Source organism: Nesoenas mayeri (genome assembly GCF_963082525.1).
Source record: "Nesoenas mayeri genome assembly, chromosome: 1".
NCBI lineage: Eukaryota > Metazoa > Chordata > Aves > Columbiformes > Columbidae > Nesoenas > Nesoenas mayeri.
In genome coordinates, this window is record NC_137541.1 from 131,211,148 (window position 1) to 131,234,735 (window position 23,588).

Here is a 23,588-nt window from a genome sequence, read left to right on the forward strand (position 1 = left end):
TTGACTCAGAGGAACTGCAGGCTGCACAATTTCAAGGCTTCTTCTTGCCTCTGCTCTAAGATGATCCTTCTGGGTGAGTGCAAGGAGAATTTCAGTATGAAATTGGACCCTGCGACAAAGAAAGAAGGAATAAGGCCTCCCTTCCATGGCTCACCCCCAGCCTCACGATATCAGAAGTTCATCTGCAGGAAGACAGTGATATGAAATGCATAAAAGTTGACCAGGCAGCATCAAAGCACCATGTATTGCAAGAAAGAAAATCATAGGCCTTTTTTTTTTTCTTTTTTTTTTCCTTTCTTTTTTTTTTTTTTTTTAATATTAGGGGAAACTGAAGCCTTCAACGGGTCTGAAAAAATACCCATTCACAATCCTAGCTAATCTGCACAGGGAGAAAATTCCATATGTGTGAGTCAGTTGCTAAGAAAGCTCTGACTAATGCAGATACAAGTCTGACTTTTTAAGTTGACATTTCTACTTTTCCAGTGGATCAGAACTGTCAGGAGAGTTTCTCAGGAGGACCAGAGGATTGCAGAGGAGAGTTATTCTGTAGCAGTCTAAGAGTTTGGCATAGGAGCTTTGATGGAATTAGCAGTGGTGGTATAAGAAACCGCCTCTATTCCCAGTACTAGCAATTACCACTCCCTTAACAGAGTCAGAATAAAGGAACAGAATCACAAGTAAACCAGCTACAATTTTTCTTATACAGGCAAAGAGCAAATTCACTTCTGCTGTTGCTCTCACAATGCCTTTAACTAACATCTGCCAGTGGGGCAGGAGAGACAACTGGAGTCAGGAGCATTTAAAGTGTTGCTACTAGACCTGCCAGAGCTCAGCCTTTAGTCCTTACACTGTCTTCCTTCTTCTTCTGTTTTTCTCACAAGATGTGACTATGGTAAAGATTTATTCTTAAAAAATTTAAAATTATCAGAAATGTCTTTTATCAAGTACATTACCATAGCATACTGTGCATCTGTAGAGTACCAAAACAGGGATGAAATAAAATTTTGCTAGGTAACTGGAGAAAGAAGTCTTAAAAGATAGCATTTGGCATGGGTTAATCACCTCTTTCATTAAAGAAAAGAATACATACTGAGAACATCTTTCTGCCCTCTGATTAAGCAATGATCCAATACCACTATAAATCTTGAAGAAATTCCCCATGGTTCAACTGAACAGAGGCAAGTCTCTACTCCTCAGACACTCAATTGCTCAAACAGCAAGCAAAAACCAACCTATTTGGTTTCATTACAAACAGTGCAATTGTTCATTTTTTAGTGTTTGAGTGGCTAATACAACTGGTTCTATCTGTAATTAAGGTAAAAAGGATTTTACTATCCTATCTCCACAATCACATGATATGAATTGCCTTGCAAGTCATTGGAATTTTTTCTTCCTTTGAATAAGACAGATTTTAAGTCTTGTCTGCACTTATTTGCATTATTTACAAGTACTCTAAGCACTAGTTCTACGTAATACTTGCCCATTTCACATATAGATTAATGCAAGTATGATCAAGTTTGGCATATTAATTCAACATGGTTCAATTCAGACAGGAGCGCTTTTTTTTGCTGCTTTTTTTTTTCTTTTTTTTTTTTTTTTTCCCCCTATGTTAGTAAACAGCATAACCATGGTATTAAAAGGGAAATGATGGGATTTGCACTGAGACACATTATAGTTTCATTCAAGATGGGAAAAATACAGATGAAACGCACTTCATATTTAGGCTGCAAAATTGACTAAAAGATCTGAAGAATGTCAGAATGGAAATTGTGCCTTGTATGAAGTAAAATAAATACGAACATGCTAAGATTGTACACCGTGATGTACACTGTGGTTTACAAACCACACTTTTGTTCACTGGTATAAACTGAACCATGACCAGATACTCTGAATGGGAAGACTGACCTAGTAAGATGGCATTATTTTTTACCTCCAAACATTATTTTAGATAACAGGAAATTCTATTTAAGTTGATTTTGCTCTCACTTAACATACATTGAGTTGTCAGTGTAGTTGCATGGTATTATTCTCAGGCTGCTACCAGACAATAAAGCTACAGACAGAAATAAAACAATAACAGTTTGTGAAAGGCTACATTTTAAATGTTTGATCAGACTGATCAATGAGTCTTTGCTTCAAAAGCTGAGGTTCAAGCGAGGAAAAGACAATGTTTGGTCCAACAGCTCATCCATATCTCACTGAACTGGAAGGCGTTTGGGATGCAGCCCCAGTCTTACTACAGCTGCCACGTAAAAAACAAAACCAAAACCAAAACCAAACTTGTTTGCATCTGCCTTTTTGTTTTCAAAAATATTTCTATTAGAGTCTATACACTTTACTTACATCTTAGTTTTACTTCAAATTTCAGAAGGTTATTTTTCTTCCCAGTCATGTAATTATTTAGTATTCTTTAAGAAGCATTCTGAAAACTTATTAATATTAGAAAATCAATGTATATGTAAAAACAATTATCAGTCAATTACTGTAGATTAGCTGTTACAGGCGTGTTTTTTAAATTTTATTATTTTTTTTAAACAGCTGTTAACATGCCTTGAACTCTCTGCACACTATTCATTTGTGGTTTTGTTTGTTTGATTGTTTGCTTTTTCCTTTCTCCATTTAATCAATTGCCCTTTGTTTTTTTTGGTTTTTGTTTTTTTTTTTTTATTTCCTCAAGCTCCTTTTACCCAGAGTACATACCTCTGAACGTAATCTCATTCAGGTTGATTCAGTTCTAGTTTCTGTTCAATTTAAAGTTATTTTCTTTGGCTCACAGCAGAACATCACACAGTCTCTCACTGAGTTATTGAGGATTTTCACCCCATATCAGCAGCTCATCAGCAATTACTTTTCTGCACACAGATCCTTAAAGATCCAGGACATGATGATTTGTTACACTTTCTGTGCTGAAACAATCATGAAGGGAAGCTGCTCAAACAATTTTTTTACCAGAAAGGGAGTGATGAGCACTTCTAATAATGGTAGATCCTTCACTTAACCTCAAAAAGAGAAAATAATAATATGTTTAGATCCAGGCACAGGAAAGTGTACATTTCCCGACTTTATTTAAATCTTCAAATATATTAAAATCCTCCTATAAACTAATCATCCAGCTTTTGGATTGGCTTCCTAACATCTGATGTTAGATCTCATAAAAGTTCTCCTTAATTTGTTTCCCACTGCCAATGGAAATTTAAATATTGTATAGTAGTTCTGGTGATGGAGTGGGATTTATACACACATGATAAGGTCTGACTAATGTACAGGTGGCATAAAAAATTCATTTAGATTTAGTATGCATATTTTACTTTTTTTCAGTACTATATATATATATATATATATATAAAAATTATTTTTTTTACAAGTAGCTCTTGATCCTAAACAAAACTAGGATTTCCCACTTCATTCCTTTACATCGCATAGTGTCAGTCAACAAGGGCTTATATTTTTAGGATGGCCATTCAAAAGAAAAATGGTATTCTGCTTTGCTACACTCTTTAAACATTAAGAAGTTAAGTCTCTTACCATTAAGTCTTTCTGTGGTATACAGTGCAGCTGAAGGTGAGTCTTTAGTAGCATTTTCTCCATTTTTATATTAAAGAAAAGCAAACCCATTCTACCAGTGAAAAAAAGACTCAGGCTATCTTCACCCTTGCTAAGCGTGAAAATAGAAGCAAAGGGAAACATGCTGCAGAGACATTCACACTCACTGGATGCCAGCTAGCGCAAACTCAGAGAGAATTTATCTCGCCTGGTCAAAAAACTTTTCGTTCCTGCTAATGCAACATTGTGGGGACTTCCCATCTTGGTAACTTTGGGACTTCTGTGCCATATTTGACTGAGCAATGGGGAAGTGCCCACACAACCTGGCAAGCCTCCATCTTCTCAGAGTAGGTGTTATTTCAGAAGGTAGAGGGTTGAAGTCCACAGGTACAAGCGTGTTACCAAACCAGCTTCTGGGCCAGGCTTGGAATTCATTTGCTCAGGTCTAATTTATCTAGACTAGGAATTCTGTATCATGCTCATAGAAGAGGCTTTTTCTATTCATTTCCTATTTTCCTACAGAGTAGTCACTGTCCTTTAGTCATATCCTTTAGCGTTATTTTCCATCCAGTTTCGTAATTCTCTAAAAATATGTTGTTGAATCACTCTTCTGGACTATATTTCTCCTTGACCTGCTGTGTTTTTATTCCTTCATCATTTGCTGACTGATGGTTAAACTCTACATTAACCCTTCTAAAAGCAGCTGGAATGGCAGTGACTGTACCACCTGCTGTTAGTCTAGGGCTGCTGTGATTATATTGCATTCCATTTCAGTTTCTGTTTCCAAGTCAGCTTTTGACTGATTGTTTCCAGTATCATTAGTCAGTGTGTTGTGCAAACTTAGATTTTAAATGTCTTAAGCTACATGCATGTTTATAAGCCACACTAAAAAAGTTCTTCTTTTCAGATGACCTAATTTGCTTGAAGAAACTGTGTGGAAGGTGGACAGACACGCCAGCAACATATTAGCTAGCTTAAGTGCCATCTCAGATGTCTCTTCATGACACTGCATTGTGCCATGCAGATATTGTCATGGTTTTGTGTCAGAGTTTTGTCATCCAGATGCACAGTCGTCATTATACTTGTAGATTTTTTTCTTATTTTTGTGTGCAATATATCACATGTTTCTGTCCTAGGAATATCTGAATATTCCAGGATTGTTTTTCCCTTTTAAGTATGAAAAAATATGCTTTTATTCTAAAGCATTGTCTATTTCTTTATAATCTGATATGTCATTTCTAAATATTTGCACTTCAACTTTTTCTACTGTTGTTGTTTTCCTTTTGAAGCATAATTTTCACAAGCCCTGCAAATATCAGCTATTTTTTGCAAACTTACTTTTTCTTGGATCTAATGACCACTTGTATGACAAAGCGTTCAGGTTCTGGTCTGTCTGGTAATTCTCTTATCCCTATAACTCTACTGTACTGAGTATGTTGTGATATGCGATATAACAATCAGCACTCTTGCCTGTAATCCAGTTTGTTCAAAAAGATAACCTTCACTTTCCCTAAGGAGCAAAGTTCACTGTGTTCCTGATTAAAAACAAAATGCCTTTTTCTGCCTACCTTTATGTTCCTTGTGATGTACAATGTTGAGCTCTACAGCTGCTGGATCTACCGCCTATCATCATGAGCATATTCTTCCAATTGCCCTTCTCTGCACTCAAATTGTTCCTTGCTATCATTTGCTCTAAGAGTTCTCTGAAAGAAAACAATGGGTTCAGAATTAAATGTAGTAGGTCCATTTTCTTCTGAAACTCCAGGAAGTTTTGCTCATCCACAGAAACAACGAGCACAGAGAGGTCAGGTATATGAAATTTCTTTTTCCACTTTTCTTTTTAACCTCCTTCCTATCATCCCTCAAAGATTTCTCATTCCTTAGAAGATTCTTTGCCGTTTAAAACAAAAATAGCCATCAGCCTGAGTAGCACGAAACTTCATAACAGAGTAATCTTAGCAGTGTCATCACAACTACTGTTCCACTTCATCATATTCCAATGTACCAGCTTCATTCTCCATTTAGCTTGAGTGCTAGCAAACTTAATTTCTGCACATACCCACACTTCAGCACAATATAATGCAAACTCCTACACTTTCTAACCATATCTACAACATGCTCATTTACTCCCTTAATACTGCTAAGAAATGAAAAATAAATGCTGTAAGTGGGAGTAGTTTACTAATTTATTGCAATGAAATAATATTCTAATGCATTGTAATACATTTTAAAAATGTAATTTTCGTATTCATACAGACAATAACTGTCAAGATATTTTAACAGACTCCTGCTCTCTTTTATCGTGTTATCTTTTTTTAAGATACACGAACACAAGCATTCCGGCTTTTAAAAGTGGCAACCTGTTTTTTAAACCTTCTTTTTTAAGGATCAAGTGAAACATTTCTTGATCTCAAAAGCTCTAAGACACCTTCCTTTTATACTCCAAGCACTGAGAAACTACTATCCAAAATCACTTAAGCTCGTTTCCTACCCATGGCTCAGAAGTAGGATGTACTGGGTCTGGTTGGATGGAATTAATTTTCTTCATAGCAGCCCGTATGGTGCTGTGTTTTGGATTCATGACCAAAACAGTGTGGATAACATGCCAATGCATTGGCTATTGCTGAGTGGTGCTTTGCACATTGCCAAGGCTTTCTCTGTTTCTGACTCGCACCCCCAGCAAGTGGGCTGGGGGTGGACAAGAGGCTGGGAGGGGAGACATTCGGGACAACTGACCTCAACTGACCAAAGGGATATTCCATACCATACGAAAGTGTGCTCAGGCATCAAATTTGAGTGTTGTTCTCCCAAAGCAGGGATTGCTCAGGGACTGGCTGGGCATTGGTCTGCTGGTGGGAGGAGGAGAGTGATTTCCTTTGTATCACCTGTTTTTGTTTGTTTGTTGTTGTTTTGGTTTGTTTTTTACTTTGTTGTTGTTGTTGTTGTTGTTGTTGTTGTTGTTTTTCCTTCACTTATTGAACTGTCTTAGCCTTGATCCATGAGCTTTTTTTGGTTTTGCCCTTCCAATATTTTCCTCCTCCCCACCACATGGGAGTGACCGAATATAAGAATCCATAAGTAAGAAACAAAATTGCAGCTGAAAGACTTAACTCAGGTTATCTATCCTTATTATGTCTTACCATGAGCCTCAAGGAAGGGTAAGACCTGGCCAGACAGCTACTGATAGTCACATAGCATAGTTGTGAAATCAACAGATCTGACTGACATAAAGATTAAGCTTAAATGCAGTTTTTTGAAGAGCTGTTCTAAAAGATCTTCATGGAGAGCTCTCTGTGAAAACCAGATTTCTACCTCCTACATTTCTTTTTTAAATGCTAAAAACCTCTCAAATTTTATAAGGCATTTACAAGCAATTGCTATTCAGCTCAGGGAAAAAAATAAAACTATTCCCTGTATACCCCAACTTTTCCAGCTGTAAAGTCATGCTTCAATACTTGTCTGTATAGTTTTCTTGCATTTTTGCCATTTCTTTCCATGTTATGTCACAGGTTTACAACGAGGTATTATCACATTGAAAGAGTCTATTAAACTCTAAATAACAGTGAATCTCTAATTTATATGTGTACCCTAAGATGGAGTTAAGCTTGGTCATCATCTATTGTCTGATACCATCTCCTCTCAATTATGTAACAGGAAAAAGAGTGTGTGAAGGTGGAGATATAAGTCCATTCATCATTGCTACTCAATTTCACATTACGTAAATGCTAATGCTCTCAGTCCTTCCAACAACACATCCTGTCTGCCTCCCTGTCTGCATAACTAATCTAAATAATGTAGTTCCTACTTTCTATGGCAAAAAGAAACACTATTTGCTTCTCTGACTTTCATTTTGTACAAGCATATTCCTTCTGTCTGAGGCTTGTTTGTCTACATATATACTTATCTTTTAATTTCAACTGCTTGCTGGAATCGTTAAATGTCATACAGGAAGGAAGTTCACTATTTCCCCCAGTCAGAAACATTCTCAAATGACTTTTGTAACCCACATTTACCTCTGCTTGTTCATCAGAGATACAGGATTTTCATGCCTGAAAGGCCCAGACTTTTGTATGTCAATTATAACATTATTTAGTTTTGACAGTGTTACAGTAAGAATTAAAGTTCTCTGCACTAATGACTCCTCCGAAACTGGCATATGTGACACTGTAATTAAAATACTATTCCTTGTGTACTGTGAATTTCAGTCTCCCTCTAACTATCTTTATATTGAGAAAGAAAAAGGCTTGGAGTTGTTTTCATTGAGTTGATAGTACAGTTCAGTATACCAAAAGGCCCAACATTTTTGTTAGAGATGCAACCTGCCTCTAAACTTACCCACAAGTTCTAATGTAATAGTGCCACCCCTGAGAGGGCGAAAATGCAGAAACTTATGGGCAAGTGTTATACCCAAACATGTTTCCATAAGCTCACCTGAGGCATTGTGCCTATCAGGGAACTCTCAAGAGCTTTGCAAGTACCCTGCCCTCTTGTAGCCCTTGCCTAGTACACCAGTATCTTTGAAAGCTTTCAAGATGATAGTTAGAGAAATCCTGAGTACTCTTACATGTGAAAAATCAAAGGTCATCTGAAGAAACAGATTCTGCTGCTGAGGGCTGAATAATCCTGAGGCTTTCTAATTTTTTAGTAAGACATGAAAGTGCTTCTACTTGAGGAAAACACTAGGGACATGTACCTGTCTGTGATTAGCATCAGGCATGTCTTCTCAAAATCTGGTGTGTCTTTGGCAAACATCATGATCAACGTCAACACAACACTTGTTTTACTGTCAACAGACCTGCAAACTTCCCTGTTAAGGTGAAGAGCAGGTGTTTTACACTTGCACTTGCCTGACTGAGCAAAACTGTTAGGTATCTATACACCAGGTACCATTTCTGTTCCTTTTCATAGTCTGATTGCACATTTTTATATTGATGAGATTAAAGACTTTCAACATCAACAGCCATAATTCAGTTGCACACGTATCCTTTTATAACTCAATATCCTGCTCCATGTGTATCTATATTCCCTACCAAAAGATAGTATGAGAAGATGGCTGCTATAACAAGTTGAATAAACGTTCTTTTCACTCTTCTTATCAACCATCTCTCCTTCCATGCTACACCCTTTTTGTTATACACCTGCATTCATATTTATGTCTGTCTGTATTAATTGCCCCTTCAAAATCCTTAAGAAGTACCACTAGTGAAGATAAAATAAAATAACCTATATTAATTTAAAATAATATCTGCCAGTTCTACATTGTTGCACGTTGTGCTTCTTCCAAAGGCAGCTATATAATTATAGGAACTCGTGTGCATAAAGTGATATGGAGGTTTCTATGGTAATTATTCATTTTAATTGAAAATTGTGTAGGAAAAAGCTCATTTCATGTGCAGCATGCAATTTGCATCTGTTTCCAAAGAACCCAAGCTTGCTCAGGGTAGGCTATGAATTCATATTTCCCAGGAAGACAAAATGTTTAAAATTCTGTCTGGAGGGTAGGAAACTGAGGAGTGTCTTGGGGAGGTTGTTAAGCCTATTAAAATTTGAGATCATGTATACATTTATGCAACTAGACTATCCCTTTTTTTTACTGCCAGGTAAAGATTTTGTGCTTCGAATGAAATAGGTAGAGTTAAAAATCAAATTGATACACAATGTCCTTGAACCTACAAGGTAGAGGACCAGAAAAAAAAAAAAAAAAAGAAGTACCAGAAGGGACAACAGGGAGATATCGTGCTGAAGGAGACAGGTCATCAGTGAGACCAAATCCACAAGGTCAAACATTTACAGTTTTCATGAATTTTCAGGGTGTGAACTATTAAACACCCATTTTCATTGTGTTGAAAGGATAAGTACAATCTGAAGGTTGGTTTTGGCTAACATTAAGAGAGTGGTTTGAAAAGACTCCGGCTGAGACACTGCTCTCAATAAATTCAATGTAATGACTGGATCTAGTAGAAAGCTGCCTATTATAGCCAAATTGTATGCCTGGCTGAGAGAAGTGCAAATGGAAAAAAAAAAAAACAAAAAAAAAAAACAAAAAAAGAAAACCAAACCAAATCAAACAAACAAAACACAAACCAACCAATCAACCAAACAAACAAAAAAGAGAAAGCCTTTACAGCTGTGTTTGCTATCATATACTGAGAAAACCACCAGGGTATCAGAGCCATAAATACCTTTCTCCATTTTTGCTCAAAAATGCAAGCATCAAAAGCATCTAAAGAAAATCTCCTTCTTGCTTATAAGAACACATACATATACATACAAAGAAAAATTGCCAGTGAAAGCTGTAACTTCATTTTCAGAAACAGCAGAATGTTTTCCATGTAGGACTTCTAGGCACTGCTCGCTCCCCTCAGTATACTCAAGTCTGGAAATGTCACACAGAATGCAAATCTTTTCCAATGTAAGAAAGACTGAAGGACTTAAAGTTTTTCTTGATGACATTAATACATTTTCCTGTCTAATAGATGCATAGCAACCCCTCCATAAAATGAATCAACAAGCATCCCTCAAAGTCTTGGGACAAGCTAAAAGTTCAATAAAGAGCGTGGTCCTTTAAACTTACACACTTCAGCTCCTCATATTTCCTGTGGGGAATATAAATTGCTTCTAAGTACTTACTATGCTGCATGCCATTTAAATTCTGTTGCTTCAATTCATTATATTAAAAAGTAATACAAACTTCAATTATTTGTTGGAAAAGTACAGATTTAGCTAAAGTACACAGGAAATTCAATTCACACCAAAATGGCTACAAAGTTCAAATTAATCTATTTGCAGTCTTCCCACGTCCTTCTCAGCATCCTTTAAAATGTCACTTATTTTATATAAGATATAGATTTTCTGAATACTGATGCGCTCTATCAACAGATAACTTTTCTCTGCTTTTAGTTTTGCAGACATTATTTACCCATCCCAAATCACTATCAACTACAGCTAAAATAAAGGGGTCCATACGAGTAATGGTTACAGGACCAGACCTACAGCTCAAAAGTTTGCACCTTATAAACCTCTCATCTTCAATCCTACATTGAAAAGGTACTTATGATTTCAAAGAAATTGCAAATCAAATGATTACACGCTACAGGAAATTAGATAAAAGAGAAAGGAACCACTTCAACACCATAAAGAGATTCTATTCAGCTATTATATTAATAGCAAAAAAAGCTATATTTTGATTGCAGATTCTGCAGGTATAAAATGACAGCTTTTAGACTCTACTTTTATTGAAGTGCATAGATCCATAAAGCACTTTCAGTCCTAAAAGGTGTTTTAAAGTCTCGTAATCATTCAGCAAAGCATTTGGACAGCACTTCTTTAATTTTAAGCAGAGGAATAACTGCACTTGTTAAAATATGTTCTAGAGTATGTAGCACCTTTCAGAATAAACTCAAGCAGTAGAATTAAGTATAAAATACTGTTGGAGCTCTGTATCACTGAAATCAACACCAAAACTTTTGCATTTTTGAAGACAAGTGATTTTATTCCTCACAAATTTAGCTTCAATTTCTTTAAAAGAATTAATATAATATTCATGTTAACATTCTATTATTTAAAATGTAATGCCTTTTCATTTCAGTTTAAGACAAATGTATCAGAAATCTATCCTCCTGCAGTGATAAAGACCTTCTTTTTGTAAGGGGTGGACATTTTCTTGTATTTTTGTAACTAAAATGAAAAAAATCTGTGCATGATGCAATTGGAAAAATCAGGGCACTGAACCATTTTTATTAGCTGTTAAGAACACCTACCATAGCAACTGTGTGTTGCAATAACAACAAAACTGCAGTACACCTGAAGCAAATAGTGGAATTATATACATATATATATATGTTTATATGTATACACACACAATAACAAAAGCCAGTCGCAAGGTTTATGGACTACTTGTTCCTCTCTCATCCTCTCACCACCCATAAATGCTTTTCCAAGATATTTTCCAATAATGCTTTCCAAATTATCTTGCCACAAGAATTTCAAATATTATTACTTTCCTTTAATAACAACGTACAATTTTATATGCAACATTTCATATACTTCAGTGAAGCCCCTTCAAAAAAGATTATATAGTAATTATAGATGAAAACATATATTCCTAGCAAATATTTTCACATTAAAATGTTAAAGGGAAATGTTTTTAAACATTTCTTTTTTAGAAAAAAAAATACACAGAACCATAAGTTCAGGAAACGATTTACCTTTCTTGTCATCGAAGTACAGTGTTTGTTGAGCTGGATTTGACCACTGGAGGGAGGTGTTATCATTTTGATCGACCCTGCAGGTCAAATTTGCTGTTCCCCCTTCAACAACCGTGACGTTCTGTGTAAGTGGAAACTGCCCTTGGCTGCCTGAGGAGGGAAGGGAGGGATGGAGAAGGGAAGAGAGTAAGGGAAAAAAAAAAAAAAAAAAGAGAATTTAAGTTGTAGAACTGAATTTATTGCAGCAGCTTCCCACAGATGACAGAGCCTGAACTCAGTGTGATCTATTCTGACCAATGAAAGGTAATACAATAAATCGAAATATATATTCACTATATATTATCTGTATCCAAGACACAGATAGATTAATTAAGAAGCAGGTATTTTCCCCCTCTTTCTCTTCCCCCTCCCCCCACCCTGTAAGTTATACTAATTAGTTCCAAAGAAATACTTTGCAATGTAATCTCCTCAGACATACCCTTACATCCTGGATATGCCTCTGCATAGGGCTCGCATGCTACATATGTATAGAGATGTCTCAGTACGGATAATATAATTAAACGGCTGTTGAAAACATCACTGAAAGCGTAACATAAAAATCCACGTAGCATTTCTAAAATAGAGGGACATGGCAGCCTTGTCTCCCTGTTTCTTTTTATGGTTTTTAAAGGACTCTCAGGACAATGTTTTCCTGCCAGGTTTAGAAAGTTGTTGGAGAGCAAATGTAGTGTGAATCTAATGCTCGATGCATCCTCTGTTGAGGGAATATAATCTGGTTTCATATGAAAGTGGAATTGATGATGTAGTAGGTCTCTTTCACATCTGTGATTCTATTCCAGAGCATTATGAATCACATTAAGTGCCTGCTAAAAAGTCACTGGGAAGACTTCCAAATGCCTCTACACAATACAGGAGCAGTATCACCCAGGTTCTTGAATCACACACATTTTCAATGGCATAGTTAGACTAAAGTGTTTATGTACTGTGAGAATAAAACGCTCCTTGTCAAATAGCACAACACATTCTGACAAAGAAGTATCACTACAAGGGAGCACAGTAAAAACATGGAAGTCATTTTTAACATGGGTGGGAAAATAAAAGTTCTTCAATAATAAGCAAGATACATCATTACCTGGGAGATAAATTAACATATTCAAGAATACAGTGCAAAAGAAAGACAATCCAATAGTCTAAATCAAGCATATGCTTCTTTCTTCCTTTCCTTTTATACAGGTTCTCTTAATACAAAAAGGACTCAAGGGAAGGTAGAACTGCTAGCATAAGAAGCATAATGCTATGACACACAAGTGGGATGTGCCAGAACTGGAAAATCTCTCTACAGTCCTATGGGAGTGTATGAGCTCATAGACATGTCAGAAGTACATCAAGGAAATTATATATAGAATATCCACTAATCATACCAATACTGAATCACACAACTGGCACAAAACCTTCACAGAAACATCCTATTTTATTGGCTCTCATGAGAGTTGTTGCCAGCTAAGTTAAATGGAGGCATACCTTCTATATGGAAGGCATGATAATACAGAAGTCTATTATCTAGTATACAGGTTTTCAGATCACCAAAGTAAGCAATTACTAAATAAAAGATTAGCAACTGAACTTCTATTTGACCTGTTGATATTGCCAAAAATTTAATTCTAGCCAGGTTTCAATAACTGTCCATATCCCCATGCAAAATAATTTTGATGGCCTTAGGCCTAAGCATCTACATCACTGAAACCCTTAGTGTTTAGGTAGTCTAACACTCTTGACTGCCTTGCTTTAAAATAAATCAATAAATGAAGGATTTATATCAAAATGCAAATCTGAATGACTGGTATAATTTTTGTATAAATATCAACTTTCTGTAGATGTCTAAAGATCAAAATTGACTATGTACTGATATTTACTATAAGAGGTTATCTACTATCAACAGGATAACAGATATAGTAAATACAAAAATAAGGAATATTGAAAACACCATGGCTAATTTAAATGCTGCAAACAATAAATGCCAGAATTCTCATGACATCCTCTGTATCTGACACTTCATTAATCAAACCCTGCTTCTTGAAAACCACACGTTGAGAAATACTTGATGAGTGAAAAATCATAAACAAGGATGGAAAAAAAAAAAAAAAGGAAAACAGAAAGATTTGTCATTTCCTTCCATTTCTCCTCTTTCAATTCCAATGTGTCAAGGAACCTCAAGATATTGCATAAATTGCTTACTGCTTAAATTAGAATTTTAAAAATCCAGCAAAAATGCACACAGCCTGTTATTACTTCCACTAAATTACAGGCATCTTACCAAAGAAATAACCTTCTAAAGTATGAGTTGTGCATAAGAGGCTATGTGGGCTAAAATATATTTTGCATACAAGAAACATCAGACAGAACCTAGCATCAGAGATTAGCACAGTGAAAGCTGTCATTTACATTAAAGACTAGGAATGGGAGATAGTTTAATATAGAACTACTGTAATGTTTTAGGACCCTGTTAATGCAACTTGGGAGATCTCCTGAGAATTATCCTACATCGTCTTTTTGATATTATAGTTCTTATCATGAAGGTGTCATTATATATGCAGTCTATCATTTGCTAATGATTGACAAGTCTCAGACTTGTTTGATCAGAAGCGTGGTTAGCAGGTAAACTTTTCTAATCAGCCATTTAAATGGAAACGGTAGATGTCATGATCTGAAAGAAGTCAGATGAACTTTCTTTTCTCTGGCCACTCCACTGCATCCTGAGGTTTTGGAAGCAAGAATTAATCTAGCATATAAAAGGAAAACCAAAATATTCATCCTATCCCTTATCAATAGAGAAGCTGTGTGGATCTGGAGAAGATGCACAGAGCTTCACAGGAAGCCTGGAGTGGAGAAAGAGGTATGGAGGAGTCATTTAATCTGGAAACCAGCCCAGGTGAAAAGAAGGGAACCTGTGCTGAGAACCTGTGCAGAGAAAGATAGACAAAGCAAGACCAAAAGAATGGACACTGCACATCTCTTAATGAAGACCAAAATTATTAGTAAGTGATGAGAAAACCAAGACAAATAAATATTTATGAGATTTACTTCATTGTCTGTATCAGCATCTAACTTGGGTTATTGAAGTAGGAGCTTCGGGGCTGAAAGGACTAGAGAAGACTATAGAAGCCTATACCAGATAGATGAACATTATAGAAAACATCAGAATCATGCCATTTAACACAGCATTATAAGTGTCAAATAAGTGGTTTTATGCCACCATAGATCAGATTTTTTTCCTGTTAAATAGATGGGAAGCATGTGCCCAGGAAGCATGCCAGAAAAGCTGTCAGTCCATGCAAGTACTCAGTGGGATGAAGAGCCCAGGCCACCAGTGATGCAGACAATGTGTTCTCAGCCACTCCTAGGTACCACCCTTGAGCTGACAGGGCAGCAGGCTCCCCCTGCAGCACAGTGACCCATGGCTGGAGGCCAGCAACTGGAATCACAACATCATTCCCCAAGGGACTTGCTTTGGAAAAACCCCCTAATGCCTGTGAAAAATTTATTTCCACTGCAAAAAAAAAAAACCCATTCATGCTCTGAGTTGGTGCTGATCCATATGAGCAGTGCCATTAAATCAAAAAATGCTTAGTGATGATCCTTGAATAAGAAGGGAAGCCTGAAGGCACTGCCAGATGGAGGTCAGTATGTTAAAAGAAATACAGTTTTCAACATCATTTCTCCAACTGGATGCTACCACTGTGGTTCGCTATTACGACTGGTTCTTAATATAATTATTTAACTCCCATTTCTCAATTTCTTCTTTAGCTCTGCAAGCAGATATTGAACAAGACAATGTTATCTAACAAAAGCATTCTGCCTAGACTTTAGAAGTCTAGTAATGGGAAAGTTAGTGGCACTTTCAGTAACTTATTTCCGAGAGCAATGGTCATCATTGTTTAAAAAAGAAGACAGGATTTTACTTCTAGTCTGAATTTGTCTCACTGCAGCACCTAGCATCCACTGACTCTTGTTATACCTTTTTCCCTGCTCTGAAGAGCCCTCTATTATCAATTTTCTCCTTTTTTTTATAGACACTTAGAGGCTGCGATCATATCACCCATTAACCTTCTCTTTGATAATCTAAATAAATTGAGCTCCTACGGCTTTCTGTAGATATCATATTTTTCTAATCCTTTAATTAGTCTGTGGCTCTTCTCTGTGCCCTCTTCAATTTGTCATCTTTTTTCTGAAGTGTGAAGCCCAGACCTGGAAATTCCACTGTAACACTCACAGAAGGAGAAAATACAACAGTGAGGCCACTTTTCTACCAGCACTTCATATGGCTGGTTGCAGATCTAAATGAGACCCCTTGGCCACAGGGTCAGATGAGAACCCAAGTTTGACTGACTGTCCACCATGATGACAGCGTTTTTTCTCATACACCGCTCCAAAGACAACCAGTTCTCTTGCTGTAGCCCTTAGACGTATGTCCCTATGTTTCACCGTACTGAAATATATATTTCCCTGAGCCCAGTGACCTGAGCTTTTAGTCATTTCATATATCCATGGTCTTTGTGGCATCTGCAAACACTGCTGGCAACAATTGTGTTTCCCAGGGTGTTTCTAAAAACCAACTCCGAAAACCATCTAAATAGTGCAGCACCAACTGCTTTTCCCTATGCAGAGAAATGCACAGAAAAATGGCTATTCAATGGTGAGTTATTATTTATTGTTATACTTTCAGCCTATTTTTTCAAACAGTTCTAATTCACTTAAAGCTTGTAAGGTTGGTTTTGAATAAGTTTTGGTTATTACTCAAGACATCAGGCTATTTCAATCAAAGGTCTTGGAGCAGTCAAAAAGATTTTAAAGATTAGGGTTACCTTTCCCCAGATATAACTGTAATTTAAGAAGTCATGAAAATATTAAATTCATCACATATTCATTTATAAATACATTTTTAAAAACATTGAAAAGCAATTAATTCGTGGTGAAGATTTGTGTTAAACCAGGGCCTGATAAAACTTTCTGTGAAGGCAGAAAATTTAGCTACAAACTAATGTCCATATTTCCTTCAATGGTGGTGATGGCAGTCAGATATAATCCCATGAAATTAAGTGAAATATCAGATTTCAAAATCTAAGATTTTGTAAATATTTGAAATCTACCATTGACTTGTCACATGACCTCAAGCAATCCATTTAATATATGCTTTGCTAACCAATCTACACAAAATGAATAATAATGTTTATTCAACTTTTAAAAAGATCTGGATTAAAAAGGAAAAATATATTTTTTTTTCCATTTTTTATATATGTTTTTTCACTTTTTCTCATCTGATTTCAGCCCGTACTGCTGTGGGTACAGGACAGAGAAATGTACTTGTGGGGAACAGAGGCTTGAAACAATCATAAAATAAATGCTTTTATTTGTGTTTATATATGAAAAAAATGATTACTTCATTGCATATATTGTTCAAATCACATGTATCTCCTGGTTTTTGCATATGTATATTACTAGAGAATAGTTCTGTACTCCAAATTATTTGAGATCCTTTCTGTTCTCCCTATCTAAACATAGCTCTCTTCTAATCAAGTTATTTTAAAAATTTATAAATGTCTATTTGTGTATTTTTTTTTAATGTTGGATGTGCCAATTTTAGACACCATAAAGAAGTATAATCAAAAAGAAAGCGGATTCCCTTTCCAGATTTTAGGAATTAATCCAAGTCTAACTTACTCTCTTTAATTTCTGAATTGGACTCCCCATTGTCACAAATACAAAAATTCTGGCATCGTACTTATTTTGTTGAAACCCCAAAATGATGACAGCAGTAACAAAACTGCACTCATAGCAATAGCAAACTATACTGAACTAAATTGTTCTTTATTCCAGTAAAGCTCCTACATGGTCAGTATGCTTGAGCAGAAAAGAATAAAAACCATGGCATACGACTTAATAATAATTAATTATATGTTATATTTCAACATCCATTGGAAAACCTCTAAGCACTTACCACACTGCTCACCCATGCATTAAGTGTTTCCCAGATACATCACCTTTTAGTCTGCGTTGTGCTAGCTGAACAAACCAAGTTGCTTTATTTGCCTCTCACTGGATGGCCCCTCTATTACTGGAACAACTTGACAGCCTTTCTCTTCCTTCAACACAGGCAGCCAGGACACCGCACACCACTCCAGAAACCTTAGCAGTACATTACACAATAGCGCTAGTTATTCCTTATTTCAGGTTGCAGGTATGGAAAGGGCGCTGAAATTTGGTGCTTGTACCAAGGGCAGACACTGATACTTGCTTTAGAAATTCACCTGGAGAAAAACTATCATGGGATTACATGATGACGATGGGACACAGGGCTTGCAAAAGTCAGGGGTCTCTTGAAAATATGCACCCAGTGGGAGTATAAGCTGAGGAGGAAAAGGGAATAAGAATATGGAACAAAGGAGGGGGGTGAAAGTTATATCTTTCATAGGAGTTTTAATTTGGATCAAAGAGAAATCCACTCCCCTCAAATGCTACTTAGTAAGTATTAAAAGAGACATTTTATTTTTATAAACATCCAGACATTGCAGAATATGTAAATAATATGGGCTGTTCTGAACAGAGCTTTTTAGGCAAGTTCTGTGTAATTTACTTCCTACTTTACTGTTAACTGAGGTGACTGACAGTTATGCTTGAGATAATGAACATGGTACAGATGATCACCATTCACAGACAGGGATACCCATGTAGCTTGCTTGCTTCCTTCACAAGAAATGGTTGGCAAGGACACTTCTACCCTTCACTGACAGGTCAGGTCAATCAGTCACATATGTATCTACTACAACATATACAACTTGTGGCAGGATGCCAACCCCCCTCTCTTCCCCTCCCTCCTTCAGTATGGAAGGAGTAGGCACATCTCTCTCTCTCTCTCTGCTACTCGAGGCTAACAGCTTCTTTTGTTTGGCCCCAGAGCACCCTGGCCAGGGCCATTAGGAGAAGGGAATGCCGAGGCGCCAGTGAGCCGCTGGCACCTGCGGCCAGTGTGTGGGTGCAGAGAAGCTTCTAGAATGCCTACAGTCAGATCTGATCAGCCAATATAAAAACGGGATTCTCGTCGAGACTCCACCCATTGTCGCGGGTCTCTCGGAGCACGAGCAAGATGCTGCCGCCGAGAGCCCCCCTCCCCGGGATGGAGACTCCGCTTGCCTTGCCGCCAAGGATGTGAGTAAAACTTCTCGCAGAATTGCAAGTATATTTATACTTTCCGTGCACATATGCACGTGTAACTTTCTGTGCTCCATATGAGCACATGTAAAATTAATCCTCGCATAATCACGGGTGTATTTTCCTCCCATGCTTCCACGTAAGCATGTGTAACTTTCCGTGCACATTTGCACGTGTACTTTTCATGCTTAATACAAGCACATGTACTTTCCGTGCACATTTACACGTGTAACTTTCCGTGCTCAATATGAGCACGTGTATAAATTATTTCCTCGCACAATCATGAGTGTATTTTACTTCCCATGCTTCCACATAAGCACGTGTAATATTCCGTGCACATTTGCACGTGTATTATAAATTTACCCTCACAGAATTGTGAATGTTTTATAAATTTACCCTCGCAGAATTACGAGTGTACTAACATTCCGTACTCACTACGAGTACGTGTATCTTTTTAAAAATAATCCCACACCGTGTTCACGCAAGCGTGTACTTCTCCAGGACTCAGGGACGGATCCGGCATTGTTTTGGGTGAAGCCATGTGCATGCACCCTGTGGACCACCTGTTGAATTAGTTGCTGCCCCTTAATAATTTTCCTGAACTGATATCCGAACCTGTATTTAAGTCACTTTTGGAGTGCTAAAACCCTGTTTCTCACCCGTTTAATAAAAGTTGTTTTGGACCCTGTTGTCGCTTGAACTAACCTCGAGGTGCCTCCGTGACACAACTACATTCTGTTTTATAATCAAACTTTGAGGCAAGTCAAACAATTTTACTGTCTGTCTGGAGTATACTAATATACAAAGAAAAATAAAAAGCACTGATGGTCTACATTACAATTGTCTTGGATCTGAAGATGAAGCAAAAAGCTTAATTGGAAAACACTACAAGGCTACACAAAGATTAATTACAATAAGCAATGAAGTCATTGCGAAAACTAGGCAGCATCTAGATATCACTGTGACCATGCTCTATCCCGATCCCTCTGCTCATTTTAGGAAGATTTGTTAGCAAAAAATATTTCAACTATTTTGACTAGAGCTATAGTTAAGTATATTCTATGCCAGGCTGGTTTTGCAGTGCTTTGTAGAGGACCAATACTATTTTCCAGTAGAACCAATGGGCTCATATCTCATTAGCCACAACCTGTTTTCAGTCAAGAAAGGATTTTTTGTTTTGTTTTGGTTTTTTTTCACACAGAAACCATGGCTCAATTGCTTTTACAGATTTTAAAACTGATTGCTATCTCAGTATGTGACAAGACTATGCAGAATAATTATCATTATTTGGCCCAGTTTGGAAACATTCATCTTGTGAGTTCATCTCATGTCTATTTGTTTATGGTTTTGTTTCTTTGTTTTTTTATTGTTTTGTTTTGGGTTTTTTTTCTGCAATTAAAATGAAAGTTTTTTCATGAGTTCAACACTTCTATTTGATGCTTTGCTTATCTATTGTAACCAGTTTACCAGGCTAATCATACCTATGTCTTGGTGGTTATAAGCACTGAGGAAACATAATCCTCTCCTTTGTTTCTGGAGAGATCTGTTTTCATAGGAAACAGTTACATTTTAAGAGAGTTTCACCATACCAGTGCAGCAAGCTTTGCCTACTCATGTCACTATACATCAGAAAGCCATAAGAAGAAATGGGTGTGGAAAGAGAGGAGGGACTGGGAAAGAGGTGACAGTACTCAACAACCTTTTGGCAGATTGGATCTACCTTCTCCTGCAAGCCTGGCTGCCCAGCATCCCTCTAAGCTAAACAAAGTTTATCAGTATAAAAAAGGAAGAAAGCAGAGTTTACAGTTCTGTTCATTCTCACACAGGAAGCCTATAGCAGAGATTTAACCTTTTCAGTCTTTGGCCTTTTATTTGACACCTTTATTGAATGATGTCAGCCAAAAGCAAAGCCCATTAAAAATGCAAAACTCTTTGAGAGGAAATAAAGAAATAAAGTCTTGAGTAAATTATTTTTCAAATCAGTCAGATTTTTTGTTTTCTTTAATATTGACTTCAAAAGGACCAGACCCTAAAAGAAAAAAAAATCTGGAATAAATATTTAGGTGAGGAGGCAAGCAACTTACTTCTTCAAACAGCAGCTTGCATCTGTAAGAAGAATACATTCATTTTAGCCTTCTTACTTAGCAAAGGAACTAAAACATTAGAAACAAAAAAAACAGAATGATGAAATATCTAAATATACTGAATTAGTTTCATGGCTTTCTCTCAAAATTTATTAGGAATGAATCCCCTTCTCTATTTTTCAGCACAGATACCATATATAAGGTTAGGGTCCTGGAAATTTTGAAGAAGAAAACTACAGAAGAAGTTGTTAGCCCTATTATTTTATTTCACTTATTTTATTTCATTTCTAAGAACAGTCTTAAGAGTGTTTTAAGACATTGACTACAGATTAAGGAAAAGAGTTTGACTCTTGATACAAAATTGCTTGCTTTTCTTCATTCTAAAAGACAAGATGACAAGGTAGCCTGCATGCTAAAGAGAAATTTGCATGAGCATAATTTGATACACAGTCTTCGACCAGGTAGATTTGCCTTTCCTAACTTGCTGGCAATAATTTAGTCCTATATCTGGACACCATATACTTTTAAGAGTTGATCCCCAGAGAGAATGTCCTGTAAATTGTTTGCTTACTGAAGAAACATTGTTTAAAAAAGAACAAAACAAAGAAAGAGAAAATGAGTGCTCTGGTAACTATTACATGCTCCAGTAACAAAACCACTTGCAGAGAAAATTTGAGTTAATGAGAACACTGCAGAAACTTTCTATAGAATGACAGAGTTTTTGAAGAGAGAGAAGAAACAACTCAGCAAATAACTATTACCCTCAAACTGTGCATTCAAGGTCACTGGGCTTTTTAAAATGTTTAAGCAATTACTAAAATAACCCAAAAGACAAGAGCATGACAGCAGAGCCTCTGATTTCAGACTACAGAATTAATGCTAAACAGCAACAACAGAGAAGGAAGAGGCATTTGTTCCTTTACTCCTCGTGTTTCAGGTGTATATTTCTACAACAGCTGCAAATTAAAGATATAATTGATTCAGACTATATTTCAGTGGAAGAGATTGTAGATATAAATTTGAGAAAATTGCATAATGAAGTACAATTATTCCATAAAGATAAATAAGAAAAAGTGTGAGAGACAACTACCAACTTCACAGCAGTTATGTACTTGGCCATTCAAGCTAATGAAAGTACTTTCAGTTACAATTATTACTTCTCTGTTCAACCTTCTCATCTGAGCAACACATGAAATGAAGTTCTGGACACATCATCTCAAAAGAAAATTAAAGAGCTGTAAACACATGAGTTACCAGACTTTTTAGGACTGACTATAAATCACACTACACAGGGTTCTGGGGAGGTGCAAAAGTAGGTAGTACAGTTCAGGCTCTTGTTGTTGCATGAATGTGTGCTACTGTTTAGAAGCAGGTTCAGGATAAAGGTGATGTAGTGACAGAACTGAAGATAGGGCTCTGAGTTTTCCAGAAATTGAAGAATATTTAGGGAGTTTAAAGACAAAGTGAAATTTGTATTTGGAAACGTAAAGCATGTCAACGTAAACAAGGAAAGATCATAAGCTAATGATGATGTTTCTACAGTAAGCAATAAAATAAATATATATAAGAAATTTAACTTATAAAATATATTTCCAACAGAAATAGATATGACACTTAAGCAATATTAGCCCATCTCAAAAAAGTGACTTTTACAGAGAATAGAGAAAAGCTTTTATCTCTCCCAATGTAGGTCTTCTCTCCAAAAAAACCCATCATACAGGTTAAACAGTAGCCAATCAGCCTATACTGCTTGTATTTCACAGAATCATAGAACAGTTTGGGTTGGAAGGAACCTTCAAAGGTCATCTAGTCCAACCCCTCTGCCATGAGCAGGGACATCTTCAACTAGATGAGGTTGCTCAGAGCACTGTCAAGCCTGGCCTTGAGTGTTTTCAGGGATGGGGCATCTATCACCTCTCTGGGCAACTTGCTCCAGAGTGTTTTCAGGGATGGGGCATCTATCACCTCTCTGGGCAACTTGCTCCAGTGTTTTATTGCCTGCATTGTAAAAAAAAGAAATATCTTCCTTATACGTAGTCTAAATCTCCCTTCTTTCAGTTCAAAGCCATTACCCCTTGTCCTATTGCAACAGGCCCTGCTAAAGAGTCTGTCCCCATCTGTCTTCTAAGCTCTCTTTAACTACCGAAAGGCCACAATAAAGTCTCCCTGGAGCCTTCTCTTCTCCAGGCTGAACAACCTCAACTCTCTCAACCTGTTCACATAGGAGAGGTGTTGCAACCCTCTGATCATTTTTGTGGTCTCCTCTGGAACCCCTGCAACAGGTCCATGTCTTTCCTGTAATGAGGGCCCCAGAGCTGCATGCAGAACTCCAGGTGGTGTCTCATCAGAGCAGAGGGGCAGAATCATCTCCTTCCACCTGCTGGTCATGCTTCTTTCGATGCAGCCCAAGATACAATTGGACTTGTGGGATGCAGGCACACATGTCCAGGTTCATGTCCAGCTTTTTATCCATCAGCATCCCCAAGTTCTTCTCCCTAGGGCTGCTCTCAATCCTTTCATCCCACAGCCTGTACTGATACTGGGGGTT

At 36.9% G+C, this 23,588-nt stretch overlaps 1 protein-coding gene across 1 annotated transcript in view; it reads right to left on the minus strand.

Moving 5' to 3' along the window:
• Window positions 1–23,588, minus strand: part of CADM2 (cell adhesion molecule 2) — a gene marked incomplete at its 5' end in the record, with an annotated part of 673,112 nt that overhangs the window by 176,567 nt on the left and 472,957 nt on the right. The window contains one exon of the mRNA XM_080344633.1: window positions 11,751–11,896. Within this exon, the coding sequence (XP_080200759.1) occupies window positions 11,751–11,896 (146 nt within the window). The remainder of the gene's footprint in view (window positions 1–11,750; window positions 11,897–23,588) is intronic.